At 53.2% G+C, this 16,646-nt stretch overlaps 1 protein-coding gene across 3 annotated transcripts in view; it reads left to right on the top strand.

Annotated features, from left to right (window-relative positions):
* Klhl29 (kelch like family member 29) overlaps nucleotides 1–16,069 on the top strand; it is a 285,354-nt gene extending 269,285 nt beyond the window's left edge. For all 3 annotated transcript variants that reach the window (XM_047523183.1, XM_047523185.1, XM_047523184.1), the window contains 8 exons: nucleotides 1,319–1,521; nucleotides 2,760–3,019; nucleotides 5,422–5,620; nucleotides 5,762–5,944; nucleotides 6,151–6,331; nucleotides 12,426–12,619; nucleotides 12,925–13,069; nucleotides 13,914–16,069. In XM_047523183.1, coding sequence (XP_047379139.1) covers nucleotides 1,319–1,521; nucleotides 2,760–3,019; nucleotides 5,422–5,620; nucleotides 5,762–5,944; nucleotides 6,151–6,331; nucleotides 12,426–12,619; nucleotides 12,925–13,069; nucleotides 13,914–14,097 — 1,549 coding nt within the window. In that variant the 3' untranslated portion in view covers nucleotides 14,098–16,069. The remainder of the gene's footprint in view (nucleotides 1–1,318; nucleotides 1,522–2,759; nucleotides 3,020–5,421; nucleotides 5,621–5,761; nucleotides 5,945–6,150; nucleotides 6,332–12,425; nucleotides 12,620–12,924; nucleotides 13,070–13,913) is intronic.
* Nucleotides 16,070–16,646: the final 577 nt, after the last annotated feature.

The raw sequence follows: 16,646 nt of genomic DNA, 5'->3' as shown, positions 1-16,646 counted from the left end.
TCAATCTCCTGTTTTACAGAAGAGGAGGTGGTGGCCTGAGAGGCCCACGGCTGCCTGCCTGTCAGTGGCAAAGCAGGGAACCCAGGTCCCCTTCCTCCCTGCCAGTGCTACCCACCATCCACCCACACAGCAGCCAGCCTCTCTGTGGCCAGCCGCCGGCTCTCTTGCCAGACACTCCTCCACCCCCATCGCCAGCCACAAGTGCACCCCAGGGACCAGTCACAAGAGTCTTGATGCCTGGCCTCCAGGAGTGAGTGGGTGGACCATAGAGTTCATTGCCAGCCACAGCCCTGGGCAGGACCTGGCCTGGTGAGAGTGGCCACGCCACAGCCTCTGAGACGCCTGCTCCTGACCTAACGCTGGGGTGTTCTTCCTCCGGCCTCACTTCCGTGTCGGTGTTGTTGTGCTTCATCTTATCTGTTTCCTTCCAGGTCCAGTTTTAGGGTGCGGCTGCCCGCCCTTAGGAGCCTTTGCAATGGTTTTGTATTTCTGTAGACACCAGATATAAACATACTGATATATTTGTGTCCCTCCCCTGCTCCCCCAGTTCACAAGCCCGATGCACACTCTACACGCAGGCCACTCTGACCTCTGACCCCGTGTTCCATGTGGCAGGAGGGCCCCGCCCCGGGCCAGGCCCCAGGTCATGGCTGCTGGCTGTCTGTGGCGGAAGTCCTTGGTTGTTCCCCTCCCCCTCCCAGCTCTAACCATTCTGTCCGTCTATCTCGTCTCGTCTTCAGTTTCAAAGCAATGTCATGAAGGGCTTCCTGTCCATGCCTAAAAGGAAACAATATGTCTGCGCAAAGCGGTGGGGTTGGAGGGGCTTCGGGACCCTCGGGGCCCGGACCTTGGGGCTCTCAGAGGAAGCCTCCGGATTGGCTGGGACGCCGGCCAATCAGGAGCCTCCCGAGCCCCTGCGGCTGGGTAGGGCCCGCCGAGGTGTAGGTGCTGGCGGCGGAGCTGGTCGCGTTTGGTGCAGACGCCGGGCCAGCAGGGGCTGAAGCGTATTGTTTCCCTTTGAGGCCAGTCCTGGTCCTCGTCCCCATCCACAGCTCATGCTTTTTGATTTGCATCTTTTTTTGCATGGACATGCCGAGTAGTGATAAGCAGGGTTTTCTGTTCTTTTGGGCGCCTCTGGTCAGACTCTTCTCTTTCAGATCCCGTGTCAGGTCATTAGGTTCAGGTGTGTCATTTGCTGTGTCCTTTGAGTCCTAAAACGAAGGGCGTGACCGAGGTATGCAGGGAGATCTGACCCTGTAAGGAAGCGGCGCATTAGCCGCAGGCTGGCAGGTGAGGACACCCTGGTCTCTGTGCCTAGGTCGGTGCAGGACGGCAGCCAGGGCGGCCGGGAGAAGCTGGAGCTGGTGCTGTCCAATCTGCAGGCCGATGTGCTGGAGCTGCTGCTGGAGTTTGTCTACACTGGCTCCCTGGTCATCGACTCGGCCAACGCCAAGACTCTGCTGGAGGCGGCCAGCAAGTTCCAGTTCCACACCTTCTGCAAAGTCTGTGTGTCCTTTCTCGGTGAGACTGCCAGGGGGCACTTGACTTTGGGGGAGAAGAGTAGAGATGTGAGAAGTTCTCCGAACCAGTGGTGATGGAGAGGAAAGGGCTGTGTGTGCCCATAAAGCACTCTAGAATCTGGGAGAATTCTGCCTGTTTTCACATGAGCATTTGGATAACCTGACAGGGACTGAGGGGGACTCCGTGTCACTGCCTGTAGGCAGCAGAGGGTCACTGTCCCCCAACAGGCCCTGTGAGAACCAGTGGGCCAGGAAGCCATGTTCTTGGGGAAAGCCTGGCCTATCTGCCCTGACTGCTAAGCCCTGAACGAAGCAGCCACACCTTACTTCCCCTTAAACTTAATGCCTGGGCCACACCAGATGCATGGACAGTCCTGAACATCTGAACTGTCCCTTTGATGCTCAGGACAAGCATCTAGGTGTCAGGGGCTCCCCCAGGTCACTGTCCCAAAGCCCGCTCACCTTGCAGGTTGGTGCTGCCTGGCTGGGCTGAGAACAGGGAGACAAAGACAAGGAGGGAGGGACAAAGACAAGTGCCACAAAGAACCTACAGCCTGGAGTGTGGCATGCAGAGAGAGCTGGGGCCTGGGCTCAGATGGGAGCAGGTTAGGTGAAGACAGCTAGGGGAACTCAGCAATAGAAAGGTCAAGAACCACAGCAACAGGGTGAGGCTCTCCACTGACGGGCCTTGTGGGACCCAGACACATCTAGACTGGAAAAGCCATTAGCCAGATCTCAGAAGAAAAGCCCAGACTCATTCCAAATTGTAGGGAGTCAAATTGGGGGAGGCTTGGGTCCATGGTGGCTTGCAAGGGAGATGGTGGGTGGTTTGCGAGGGAGGCGACTGCTGACGTGACTTAAGGAAGCAGTCTGTGACTTCAGGCACGCCTGTCAGGGTCACAGAGGACACCAAACGCCTCAGTGTGGGAGCTGCCCCCAGTCCAGGGCCAGGCTTTGCAGCCCTGACCCCCCCTCCACACGCAGTGAGGAGGTTTACTCTACCCCCCCCCGCAGCCTCACTCCTGCCAAGACCTGCAGCAGCAAAGGGAGGCCAGGACAGAGGGAACCCTGGGAAATGAATAAGGCTCAGGAACCTGGGAAGTGCTCTTCTGGGGACTCTGGGTGCTGGAGGCAGGATCACAAGGCCATGGCTCAGAGGGGCACCCAGGGATGGTGATGGGAATAAGAGGCGACCCTCCCAGGGCCCTTGGGTCAGTGGTTGTGCACTCTCCTCCCCAGAGAAGCAGCTGACTGCCAGCAACTGCCTGGGTGTGCTGGCCATGGCTGAGGCCATGCAGTGCAGCGAGCTCTACCACATGGCCAAGGCCTTTGCGCTGCAGATCTTCCCTGAGGTGGCGGCCCAGGAGGAGATCCTCAGCATCTCCAAGGACGACTTCATCGCCTACGTCTCCAATGACAGCCTTAACACCAAGGCCGAGGAGCTGGTGTATGAGACGGTCATCAAGTGGATCAAGAAGGACCCTGCGTCACGTGCACAGGTAGGTCTGCCCATCCCTGCCCCTTCTTCCTGGGTTTCGAGGACTCTGCAGTGATGGGGTCTTCAGCAAGGTGAAGGAAGGTGAGAGTCAGGGTCACTGCCCGAACAGCAGGGGGCATAAAGGAGCCAGTAGCTAAAGTTTGGTCCTGTCCTCCCACACACACAGCAGCAGTAGAGAAAGAAAGGTTTAGAGAGGAACTTCAGTCACCAGAGAGTCCTTCAGAGCTGCCATTCCACTTTGAAGGAGACCCAAGCTGATCACAGGACCTCAGAGAGAAGTGGGTGCCTGAGCAGGGTGCTTGGGGCTCCCAGGAGATCAAACTCAACAGGAGGAGCACTCAGCCATGCTTCGGTTATTAAGTGGGTGGGAAGCGTCCAGGTTGACCAAATGGTACCCCACAAGAGATGGGAGATCACTGACTGCATGACAGGGGACAGCTGGCAGAAGCAGAGCCAGTCTGGGGAGGAGTGAAAGGATGGCAGTGTCTCCAGAGTAGACCCCAAGTCACAAGGAACCCCTGGGTCCACGTACACCCCATAAAGCCCTGGCTGGAGGTCCTGCTTAGGAGGGAATTGCCGGGGTTCTCATGGATGAGGAACCAGGGAGTCAGTGCAGCTTCCGGAAACTCTCAGGAGCATTCAGAACGCACCTAGAGGGCAGCAGGTGGGGACAATGGCCCAGAAGTAAGGGCCCAACCAAGAGGAACAAGACAGGGAAGCCACACCCCCAAATAAGCTGAGGCTGAGTGGCAGATGAGAAGGGCTATGGTGTTTCACTGAGAACAACAAAAGGGACAAGGACAAGAGGGATGGACAGGGTGCTAGGGTCAGTGATATTGGGTAGATATGGGATGACTTCCCCCAACCACCTGATCTTGTCACTGAGCCTAGGGGAATGAGGTCCTTGGACTGATCAGGTAGGGAGGGAGCAAGATTTATTTTCAGAGGTAGAAAGTTAGGTTGGGCAGCTAATAACAGTGACTGCCACAATTTGCTACAACTCCCAGATCTGTCCCTAACCCAGAGCTCTTTCCTGGACTCTGGACATCTGCCTTCAGTTACCTACTGGGCATTTCAGGCAGGGTCTCCCCAAGCCCATCTAATTCACCAGGCCCAAAGCCTACACCTCTCCCTGTGTTCCTTATTTCATTCCTGCTCATAGCCCAAGACAGGGCCTGCTCCCTCCCACACCGTCCATTCACTGACCACGTGGTGCTCAATTCTGCCTCCTTCCTCCCTTAGATGGATCGATTTCCCCTCTCCCCACCCAACAACCGTATCTCACCAGGATTGGTGCCATCATCTCCGCAGTGATTTCCCTGCCGTCCATCTTGCTCCCTCCAAATCCATTTCCCACCCTGCAGGCTGTGTGCTAAAGAGCAAATTGGATCACATCCTCACTCCCTTTCAAAGTCTTCATCAGTCCCACATCACCTTGCAGGGGAGCGTACGCAGTCTGGCCGGCGTGGGTAAGGTCAACCAGAACTGCCTCCCAGACCCTCCAGTCTCGCGGCTCCCCACACGCACGCCTCAGCGAAAGCGCTGTACATCCACCGAGAACAAACCCCATATTATTTCCCAAATACACCACTGCCTTTCACTCTCCTCTTATGGGCTTTGAAGGCCTACCTCCCTCCACCTTCACCTGGTGGAAGTCACCAGTCCTTGCATATCCAGCTCAGGTATCTGCTCCGTGACGCTTGTCACTCCTGTGCCGGCAGCAGCCTTGCCTCCACTCATGCTCCTGCCCCCCCCCAGTGCCTTTTATGTAACTGTGCCCCATTAAACTGGGACACCTTGAAGTCAGTTATGAGGTCTCCTAGGTCTCTGTGCCCCCAGTAATGAGCCTAATGTGTGAAACGCAGTGGTCACCAGTCATTCACTGACAGAAACAAAGTGGAGTGATGAGCTGTTGGCCAGACAGCAGGGGAGACTCAGGTCAGCACAGCGGGAGAGGGACCCAAAAGCTGGCTCGAGATGAGGCAACCCCGGGAAAGGAGTTGTGTTGTTGGGGAGCACCAGCCCAGCCGCCTGACGTCGCTTCTCCTTTAAGCAGTTCTGGGTTCTTGCCCTTGTTCCCAAGTCCCTGCCACACTCTCCCCTCTTTGGAGCTCACGCCCTCCTGGTTTCAGCCCTGGGCAGCCTGATAAGTAGCAGGGACCCACGAGCTGGTGTGTGTGGAGATGAGGTGCTGATGAGATGAGTGGACGGTCCTCGTGGGCCAGCTGTGGCCACCAGGCCCCTGCCTCTGCCTGGGCTGGACAGGGCAGTGCCTGCAATTCCAGGCCACACGCAGGCTGGAATTATTGCCTGGGGAGCTCCCCACCTCTTTTCCTTCTTCTCCATGCGACGTACCAGAGGTGGCTCCCTCCGCGGAGTCTGAGTCCTTGTCTCCACCTGCAGTACGCGGCCGAGCTGCTGGCGGTGGTCCGCCTCCCCTTCATCCACCCCAGCTACCTGCTCAACGTGGTGGACAACGAGGAGCTGATCAAGTCTTCAGAAGCATGTCGGGACCTGGTCAATGAGGCCAAACGCTACCACATGTTGCCCCATGCCCGCCAGGAGATGCAGACGCCTCGAACACGGCCCCGCCTCTCAGCAGGTATTGAGGGACACGCCCAAACCCCGCCAGCTGCAGGTGCTGTGGGGTCCGCCGGCTCTGCGTGGTCCCCCAGAGGGAAGCTGGGCACAGATGTGATGATGTCAGGGCATGTCCCAAGGGTGCCCGTCCATGTCCCTGCAGGTGTGGCCGAGGTCATCGTTTTGGTTGGGGGCCGTCAGATGGTGGGGATGACCCAGCGCTCACTGGTGGCTGTCACCTGCTGGAACCCGCAGAACAACAAGTGGTACCCCTTGGCCTCGCTGCCTTTCTATGACCGCGAGTTCTTCAGCGTAGTGAGTGCCGGGGACAACATCTACCTCTCAGGTGAGGCCCCTCAGGGCTGGGGTCGGGAATGGGCACGGGCTTCCCAAAGGGACCTCTGCCCACGTGGCAGGGCTGAGGAAGGCCGAGGCCCACAAGCATCCACTTTGCAGGTGAAGCCTTCTCCCTCTGACCCTGGGGGTGGGCCTGCTGACCTGGGGCCCTTCCTCAGCCCCTGCCTGCTCTTTGTACCCCCCTGCTGCCTACAGGTGGGATGGAATCAGGGGTGACGCTGGCTGATGTTTGGTGCTACATGTCCCTGCTCGATAACTGGAACCTGGTCTCCAGAATGACAGTCCCACGCTGTCGACACAATAGCCTTGTCTACGATGGGAAGATTTACACCCTTGGGGGACTTGGCGTGGCAGGCAACGTGGACCATGTGGAGAGGTGAGGAGGCCGCAGCCCCAGCTTTCACTGAAAGCTGAAATCACATCACTCTCCCTCACCAGCACCTACCCAATGGCGATGTTCTGCAGCCTGGACTGTTCAGAAGCCGTGATCCCAGGCTCTTCAAACACAACCATGGGACAGGACTGTAGGAGATGAGTTAGAAGCAGGCAGGACATCTGCAGGGCACTCCTGTGGATATCCCACTCAGGTGTCAGACAAAATGGAGGCCTAAGATCCAGTCACAGAAAGGCACAAGATGAGCTTGGCAGACGGACTGGTCAGGGGACTCACTGGACTGCAAGCACCAGCCCAGAGACTTGCTGGAATTCAGGGGCAAATCTGGGAACAATGGCCAGAACTGGGTCATTCCAGTCATGGTGCATCTTTGTCCCTGCCAAACAGGGGTCACATACCAGGAAGCTCCCTTCCTCCCTCCATCACACACACTCCAGGAAATCTGTGGCAATGAAGGGAAGGGTCACTATACATAAACTAAGCGATGTGGGGACACAGTCTGGCCAACCTTCTAGAATTCCCCAGAATATAATGTAAGACTGTGAGTCCAGACTCATGTGTGTTAGCCTGCCCTCTGCTGGAAGTCCCAGTGTGACTTCCTCCCAGGCATTGGGTAGGGTCAGGTAGAGGAACGAGGGGCAGAGGCTAAAGGTGGGCACTTCTCTGGGGGAAGTACTAAGATCCTTTCCTCGGAGTCAGGGAGACTGCTCTTACAGGGAACGGACACCTAAGGGGAAACGGTGGAAAATCCCCAGGCCAGCTGGGGGGAAGCTCCATGAGTCAGCACGAGAACAGGAAAGCCCAGTCCTGCTTTTGGAGAAATAGTGCCCCAGAGAGTGACAGGTGAGGCTGACCTGGCCCCAAATTACAATCCAGGAGGTCACAGGGAAGATCACCAGAGCCCTTCTCCCACATCCTTCCTGCAGCCTGGCCCACCACCCCGGCCCACGCCATCCGTCACACCAAAAGCACACCTTCCCATGTGACAGCTTTTGCCTGTGGAGCCACACATTCCCCTCAATTCATATCCCCCTCCCTGCTTTGGTGGCTAATTGGACATTTGACAAATGTTACAGCCACAATGGTTTCAGAGTGAGACAGGCTCTGAATGTTCATTGTGGGCTTTTAACTCCCCCAAGTGGAGCCCAGAGATGGCTCAGTAACAACATTTAATTGTCATATTGATTTGAAGATAATAGGGAATCCCTATATGATTATGAGGATATTAATATTGTCGTTGGACCTGGACCAGCCTTGATGCTGGGGGCTTCACTGTGACCGCTGCATGTCCATTCGAGCCCCAAGCCTTCCAGAAGCACCAGTTGTACGATCATTTGTCACCCAGTAATAAACACATGAAAAAGGAGACATTTTCTATGTGGGAGTAAACTGAGCTGGATCTGTTTTCCTGTCTTGCTTTTGTCAGCTATTTTTAATCTCCTAAGACGCTGATTACTCATTTTGCAAAGTTATACTTGTTGATAAATACGAGGATCCGTTTGAGGATCAAATGCTCTGACTAAGAGGTAGAGACAAGCCCCACTTCCCTCCGGCCCTGGAGCTGTTCTCCAAGGGGCTGGGGGGTGGTTTGCCTGCACAAGCCCTCGGGGGCAGGATGGGGACTCAGCTTTCGTGATGGACTTGAAACAACAGCTCAGCACCATGTGAGTAAGCCCACCCTGGGAGCCACAGTGGATAGAGGAGCAGTCCCGGACAAGAGGAAGCCCCAAGGGTGCTGAATTCTTCCTCAGCCCACAAGGATCAGTCAGCTGTCCTTGCAGGGACAGGATACATACTTAAGGACCCCTGGGTGGTATGTGTGCAAGGTGGGTGGGGGGTATAGGGTAGGGACACCTACTGCTTCCCAAGAAGCATAGCCCCTTGGGGTCAGTCAATTTCTGTGCCACATGGTGGCAATGATGAGAATTCAGGGTGATAGGAAGGTCAGTGTAATGGGGACAGAAGCGAGAGTGCTTTGTTCCCCAGGAAGCACTAATGGTACAAATTGCTATTATATTGATAATGAATGAGATATATGTTGCATTATAATTATATTACATTACTGTATTACAGGAATAGAGCAAGATTATATAATTATAGATTAAAACAACAGTGCCATAGACAAACCTGTATTACATCATTATATAAATAACTGGGTCTAATATTTTATAGTAATATATTGCAGTAGCTGTGGTTACTGGATAAATGATAGTGGAGCGCCTCGCTCCGCGGGGTCATTTGCATGTCATTAGCATATCCTTCTCAAGCAGGAAGCTGACAGATTGAGCTGACGGGAGGGCTCATGGCTTGGCAATCAGCCACCTGGAATAACAAGCTCTCAGGAAATTTGTGTTTGTCGGAATGTGCCATTATACTGAAAGACCGAGGACTAACAACCACATAATCTTCCTCTGTCTCCCAGTTCCTTCTGCAGGAGTTCTTTGGATCTCTGCCATACTGGCTTAAAAAATAGATATCTGAACTTCTGACACTGTCCAAAAAGACACTTACTTCATTGCATATTAGCCACATATCATCCATCTGTGACTGAATGGAATCAGCCCTGCTGCCCTTTAAGAGACTTCAGTCTCTCCTCAAATCCAAGCCCAGAATGGGAAGTCACATAGCTGTCCCCTCCCCTACTCTGGGGACCAAGGGCCCAGGCCACATAAGACCCTCTTCCTGAGGCATTCAGCTCTGACCGCAGTAACAGGAAAAATGTGGGAGCAGTGTGCTTCCCAGGAAAGCATGCTGGAAAAGCCAACTCTGGTGGTGCAGGAAGCTGACCCCAGGGCCCAACTTGGGGCCCAGGCACACAGGGAACAGTGAACAGCATGGTGAGGGGTAGATGCCACCTCACTGGGAGGTCTGGAGTTAGTGCTGAGCAGCAGGAATCAGGCAAAAGCCTTGTGAGGGTGGTCAGCTTCCAGGGAACCCTGGACAGAGACACTGATGGGGTGAAGAAGCTGCCCCTTGAAGAGAGACCTCAGAGATCCCAGGCCCTTGGCAAGGCTGCTTACCCCCAGCTGTGCTCTTCCCAGCAGCTGCTTCCTGTCCTTTTCTCCTTGTCTTGTCTTGAGCCCATGTTCCCTCATTTCTCCATCCTTCACTTTTATGCCAGGTGTCCAGCAGATGGGTTCAGCCCAACTCTCTGCCTTCTCCACGCCTGCCCCTGGGGTCCATGGGGACAATCCCACCACTCTGCAGACTAGCTCTGCTACACACTGAGGCCTCCCGCCTCCATCAGAGCCTAGATACAGGCAATTTGGTTAGGCTTCCCTGGTTAACCACGTCCCCACTCTCCAGAGCAGGCATTTTTCCTCCACGCTTCTCTCCTCAAGGTTCTGACCCCACACACCGACTCTCCCTCTCTGACTCCTGCTTCCCAGAGAAAATGGAGTCATCAGCCATGAACTCATTTTTTCCTGCCCCCACTCCTGTAGATGTCCGACACTTGTACCATCATCCCCTCCCTCTCTCCTGCCCTTTCTGCATTCAATCTGTATACACTGGATCCACTGGAAGCTCTGGCCTTGAACTCCAATTCCTGGGCTTAAGCAGTCCTCCTACCTCCTGAGTGCTGGGACTAAAGGCACGCACCATTGCACCCAGCTTCCTCTCTCTTTCTTATACAGCTGTCCCTTGGTACCCACAGAGGATTGGTTCCAGGGCCCCTGCGGATACTGACATTTGCAAATGCTCAAGTCCCTTATATAAATGATATACTCTTGCTGGGTGCAGTGGCACACACCTGTAATCCCAGTGGCTCAGGAGGCTGAGGCAGGAGGATCACGAGTTCAAAGTCAGCCTCAGCAAAAATCTAGTCACTAAGCAACTCAGGAAGACCCTGTCTCTAAAGAAAATACAAACTAGGTCTGGGGATGTGGCTCAGTGGTCAAGTACCCCTGAGTTCAATCCCTGGTACCCCCAATAAATGAATGGATGAATGAATAAATGAATGAATGAATAGATGACATAGTATTTGCACATAACTTAAGTATATCCTCCCATATACTTTAAATAATTTTATCATTAATTACCATATCAAATACAATGTAAATGCTATGTAAATAGTTGCTGTACTAAACTGTTTAGGGAATAACAAGAAAAAAATGTCTGTACATGTTTAGGACAGACACAATTTCTTTTCAAATATTTTCTATCCACAGTTGGTTGAATCCATGGATGTGGAATGAATGGATATGAAGGACTGACTGCATATTTAATTTTTCCTTATCCAGTTGGGCTTCTTCCTGTCGGCATGTAAACACAATCAAACCTTGCCTCCAAAATTAAAACAAAACCCATGGTATGCTGGAGCTGGTTCAATTGAGAGTCAGTTGTGAAAACTTTGGAAACTCTGCCAGTTGTCAATTCCAGCTATTATTGCAAATTAAATTATACACACATTCAATTATATCTATTAAGAAGAAAAGTGATCCCTACTCCAAACTCGTCTCTTCCTAATTATCTACTGCATTTTACTGCAGTCCACTCCTGAGGGTCTATGTGCGGTGGTAGCTGCGTAGGGAAGAGGGTCTAGACTGTGGTGGCCACAGTCTGTCTTTTCCCTACTCTGCTGTCCCCTTTGGTAGCTTGAAGGCAGGCGTGGGAGATTCACATCACAGAAATCAGCAAATGCAACACACCAGGACTTTTTACGCAAAGAGGCAGTTGGTAAACATTTATCAGCAGTCCACTGACAGAACCCGCTCTTGACTCCATGTTCCTTTCTGGGTGCCACCTTCTCCCCGCCTCTTCCCAGCTAGCTTCCTCCAGAGCAGTCTATACTGCTGTCTGCCACTCAGCAAACACAATTGTTTCTACACCTCACATTCCACCTAGACCACAGGACACCAGTGACCTGCTTGAGACTTTGTGTCCCCTCATCCCACCAGCCACACCTGAAGCCCTCTGCCTCTTGTAGCACGGCCACTGGCTGTTGATCCCCAGCTGCCCCTCGGAGGGCTCCTCTCAGCTCCCCTCTTCGTGGCCGGCGCCCCACCCAGAGCGTGTCCTTGACCTTACACCCACCCGTGCTCCTGCAGAACACTCCTTAGCTCCGGTTTCCACCTTCACCAGTGATCCTAAAGTTGGCTGTTCAATCCAGATCCATATACCCAACTGCCCACTGTAATCCTAACCTGTGGCCCACAAACACTTTAAATTCTTTCCAGTTAGAACTGAAATCACTTCCTTCCCCAACCTCAGTTCTGTCCTGCCAATTGTGCCACCTCTGTCCAGTCTTCCAAGGAAGAGACCCTGTGTCACCCTGAACAGCTCTGTCCCCCTGAGCCCTGGCATCCTAACAGCGATCTGCCCCTCTCCATCCACCTCTCCTCTTCCTGCTATCTTAAGCTCTTGCCATCCCTTGACCTAGGCCACTGTCACTCCCCACCAAGCTTCCTGTAACACACCAGTCTCACTAGTCTCTCTGCTCCCAGCCTCCCCACTGCAGTCCCTTCTCCACATCACAGTCACAGTGATTTCCCAGGTTTGATCATGTTATTTCCTTGTTTAAGCAACAGGGCTTCCCCCTGCCCTCGAGACAAAGCCCAAGTCCCTGAGCCTGGCATGCATCTACCCCAAACTCCAGCCACTACGCCCCTCATGCTCCCAAATGCCTTGTGTCCACTCCTCTCCTTGGTGGCACTGCTCCTTCTCCCCCTGTTGGAGCTCGTTCCCCTTCCAGTCACAGCCCAGAGTCACAATTCCAGGAGGCCCCGCTCCACCCGAGTGCCGGCTGGGTGCCCCTGCTGCATGCGCTCTGGCCTCTCACTTCATGCCACTTACCATCCTGCTGACACAGCAGATGCTCAGGGCAGGGAAAGGTAGGACTGAGCTGGATGGAGGAGGCTGAGGGGCCACGGAGAGGAGCCCAGCGTGCGCCAAGGTGCGAGACAGGCGTCTGCGTATCGGCTGGACAGGCAGAGAATCGCTCCACTGAGGCTCCCTGGTAGTGACTCATCCCAGAGCCTGTCACGGGCTCCGGTTAAGCTGATGATGCTGCAAGCAGGAAGCAGATGGCCACGACCCCTACCTTGTACAAGCCCCTTCTTCCCTTATTTCACCACAGGTACGACACCATCACCAACCAGTGGGAGGCAGTGGCTCCTCTGCCCAAGGCAGTACATTCTGCAGCGGCCACTGTGTGTGGAGGCAAGATCTATGTGTTCGGCGGGGTGAATGAGGCAGGTCGAGCCGCGGGTGTCCTCCAGTCCTACGTTCCACAGACCAACACATGGAGCTTCATCGAGTCCCCGATGATAGGTGAGGACCAGCAGTCTCCTCAGCCCAGGCCAGGGTGATGCCCCCACCTCACTGATTCATTCAACCTCAACATCCAGGCCAGGAGTCAGACTGAGCCAACAATTAACTCTGCAGTCAGATCTGAGGGGCAGGGGTGGGTTCTCCCCAAGTCCAGGTGCAGTCGGGGGAGGCTTGGCCAGATTGCCCTTCTCCATGCACGCCTGTCCCAGGCCTGTCCCAGGGGACTGGGAGGGGGGATCCACTGGGGGAAGGGGAGGAAAGGTCAGATAAAATGCCATGATCTGTCTGCTCTGCTCTCCTCACAGACAACAAGTATGCACCTGCTGTCACCCTCAATGGCTTGGTGTTCATCCTGGGTGGGGCTTATGCCAGAGCCACCACCATCTACGACCCAGACAAAGGAAACATTAAGGCAGGCCCAAACATGAATCACTCTCGCCAGTTCTGCAGGTGAGAGGCTGACTCAACCAGGGTTGTGATGGAGGAGGGGAGAGAGGGGGACAACAAGAGAGGTGTGATCACAAGATTTATCACCACTCCAATGCCAAAGGAATTTCCTACCCAGAGCACAGAGACAGATGTCAGGGCCAGAGTAGGGGTGGAGCACCCAAGGGCAGCCCCAGCAGCCCCTGGCTCAGAATCCCCATCCAGCTGAAATTAAAAAGGAAATGTCTCCTAGAGGCATTGAGGCCACCTTCCTCCTGGTGAAAGTGAGGTCAGCTCTCTCCCAAAACTGCCTGCCAGAGCTTTGCAGGGACAAGTGGCTTCTTAGGAGGATACTCTAGTCAAACACATGATCCCCATGCTGCCCTGGGGGCTCAAAGGCAGGGACAGGTAGGAGCAGGACTTCCAGTCACATGCCTAGTGTTAAATTAGATCAGGTCCTTATAATTCCATCTCCTGGCGTTCTTGTGAGTTGAGTTCTGAACTCTAACCTGAACCAAGCAGTAGGAAGATTCCGTGTGTACCATACAAGAAGATGCTCAATAAAGGCTCAGTGACCTGAGACAAGTGCCTGTAAAGAGACAGCTCCTCTGCCAGCCTCATTAGTCCACTGGCAGGGCCGGGAGGGAGGCTAGTGAGCATGAGCAGCTCCATGCTTGGAGGGAGGTGTAGCAGGATGTCCTGGTTGTCCCTGAAGGAAAGGTGTTTTATGCCAGCCCAGGCCAGAGGGCAGAGATGAACTCTGCAGGAGGGTGCAGGCAGCCTGCCACAGCCCCAGTGTCTGGAGTCTTATCTCCAGGTCCCCGTTGGAAGTTAAAGGCCTAATTCTCTTCCTGCTTCCCTCTGACAGCGCCGTGGTGCTCGATGGCAAGATTTATGCCACTGGAGGCATCGTGAGCAGTGAGGGGCCCGCCCTGGGCAACATGGAAGCCTATGAGCCTGCAACCAACACCTGGACGCTCCTACCCCACATGCCCTGCCCTGTATTCAGACATGGCTGTGTCGTGATAAAGAAATACATTCAAAGCGGCTGACATCAGCTGAGAGCCCATGACAAAACTGTGGACGACTCTGGTGAGGCAAATGATATATACAATGATAATTTTTCAGCAACATCAGTAAGAGGCCAACGAAACAAAATCAAGGAACTCACTGCGCTAAACATTTTGAATATTCTCTACATTGAATGTAGAAAATCATCCTCGCCTATTGGGTGAAATGGGGCACAGTGCCCCAGGCTGCAGGAACCTGGAACACGCCGAGCCAGGGCTTGCTGGTTCCTGCAGAGGCGCTTGCTCTGAATGGGGGCGCTCGCTCTGCCCGGTGCAATAGTTTCACATATTTTTCAACTGGGAGGGAGAAGCTGATTTTTCCTTCCTACAGAGCAAGCTTGATCCCTAAACCACCATAGATCAGTTATCCTATGACAATATTAGGCATCAGGCTCTTTTGGAATAAGATCAAAGTGTCCTTATCACTTTGATTCCTACTTTTGTTTTTTAACCAATCTACACTTTCAGTGGCTGAGAGAAAATGAGGGACAGGACTGTGCAGCAGGAGGCCTAGGTGGCTGCTGGTCCCCACCAGGACCGGAAAGAAGTCCAGCTGCCTGCGCAGAGCCAGGGGTGGCAGCCGCAGGGACCGCTGGGGAGAGCCGTCTGTCCTTCACGGGTTTTTCTACCGCGTTTTTGCTGGAGAAGGACAAGGTGGCTGTGCTAGCTTTCTCCTAACCGATATGAATTATTTAGATTTCCAAGGCATTTTCTTGATAAACAAAAGGCTATTTTTAAGTACTGAGAGAAAGAGGAGGCCACAAGAGGGAGGATGTGGGAATTCCCAAAGCTCTTTGTAGGTAGTGCCAGAGGGGGGCATTTGCTCTCATTTTTCTATGTGCAGAATAGAGGATCTCTCCTGGGGTGGGCCATGCCCCCACTTTATTTTTGGAAAAGTAACTCCCAGACAGCCCTGTAAAGACTGTGCCTCACGGAGGCACTGCTAGAGGAAGAAGGGTCTGTTCCAGAAGGATGCAGTTCTGGCTTCTGACACCGGTCCAGCTCCCTCCATGAGGTAAAGCTGAGGACCCAGGCTGGGGGAGGGACGGAGGGAGGGAGGGAGAACAAATGTCTACAAAGCACAGGAGACTATTTTTGATATTATAGCTATATATTAAGGCACCTGCCACGAGAGCTCTCAGGATGGGGACAGCCTTCTTAGACGAGCCATGACAGCCACGGCCTGAGGGGCATGAGCAGATCACTCTTCTTGTCACGCATTAACCCGAGAAAAGGGAAGCCAGATGGGGGTCACGCCGAGGCTCAAAAGAAGAAGGCCTTCCTGCTAGTCCTTAGACCCTCAAACCTCACCGGTCATCAGTTTCCATTCCAGGGCAGGAAGAAGGCCGCCGCCACCGCGCTGTTTAGTTGAAGTTGGTACCAAATACACGTGCACCATTTCTCTATCTGGGAAGTCAGCTCGCCATCACGTCCTGATAAGAACCTTTATAAGGAGAAAGAGGACATGCTTTCCATCTTCAGTCTGTGATGACACAAAATTCCAGTTCTAACGTCCGGCATCAACTTCCAGCACTACAAGCGTGGCTCCCACTTGGACAAGATACCGAGCTTCGTTATGCAGTTTTTAATATTATTTATTATTTTAAAAAAGTAATAAGCACAAAACTACATACATTGTATGTCATTTAAAAGTATTTATGTCAAACAGGGTGCAAGTGTGAACCCAAGGACTGGAGCACAAATTCCTAACTGCCTGGGGCAGGGCTAATGTTCGCATTGGTGTGCGTCTGCCTCCAAGGGAGGTGCTAGCGGTCAACAGACTCCACGCGGATGACGCTGAAATTCCGTTTCTCTCCTCATCTATCACACTGGAGCAAAACTGGCTATTTCTGTGAATGATATAAAACAGGGTTCTCTGTAATGGTATTGTACATAGTATATGTTTATTGTTAAGTTCTTGTTATATTATAATAAATATATTTATAGATCTAGACTCGGAAGCCCACGCAGTGTCTTTGTGTGCCAGTATCTTTGCCACAGTGACATGAAATCCCTACGTAGGCCTGTTCTTCCTCTCAGACATCAGTGACTTCCCAGGGTGAAAAGGTAGAATACCAGATGGAATTGCTTGCCCTCTCCAGGAGAGAAGTTCAGGTTTAACAGACTGCTACAAGAAGGGAGATTTACTAGTATTGCCATCCAGGCAAAGGGTCTCACTTTTTTTATCCTCATATTGTACCAAGACCTGGTGCCTCCTTGAAAGAAAAAGCTCAAAGAAGGTGAGTCAGGTGGGTGAGAGACGGGTTCTCCTGAGAACTTGGCTGGGGCCTCATGATGAGTGGACCACACGCTTCTCAATACATAACTGCAATGATAACCTCAGGAGCAGCGGTCCGAGAGGAAAGGATGGAGAACGTCTAGAAGATACCCATCATTCAGAGCTAAAATTATAACCTGAAAAAAAAAATCAAGCAATCGTTTTGTTAGTTCCCTTCTTGTCTACCCCATTTCTCTAAGTCAAGGGAAATGTTCTCTGGGCCTATGAAGAATCTGTATACTTTAGACTTAAC

Source organism: Sciurus carolinensis, chromosome 13 (genome assembly GCF_902686445.1).
Source record: "Sciurus carolinensis chromosome 13, mSciCar1.2, whole genome shotgun sequence".
NCBI classification, from domain to species: domain Eukaryota; kingdom Metazoa; phylum Chordata; class Mammalia; order Rodentia; family Sciuridae; genus Sciurus; species Sciurus carolinensis.
This window is presented reverse-complemented; position numbering and strand designations above follow the sequence as displayed.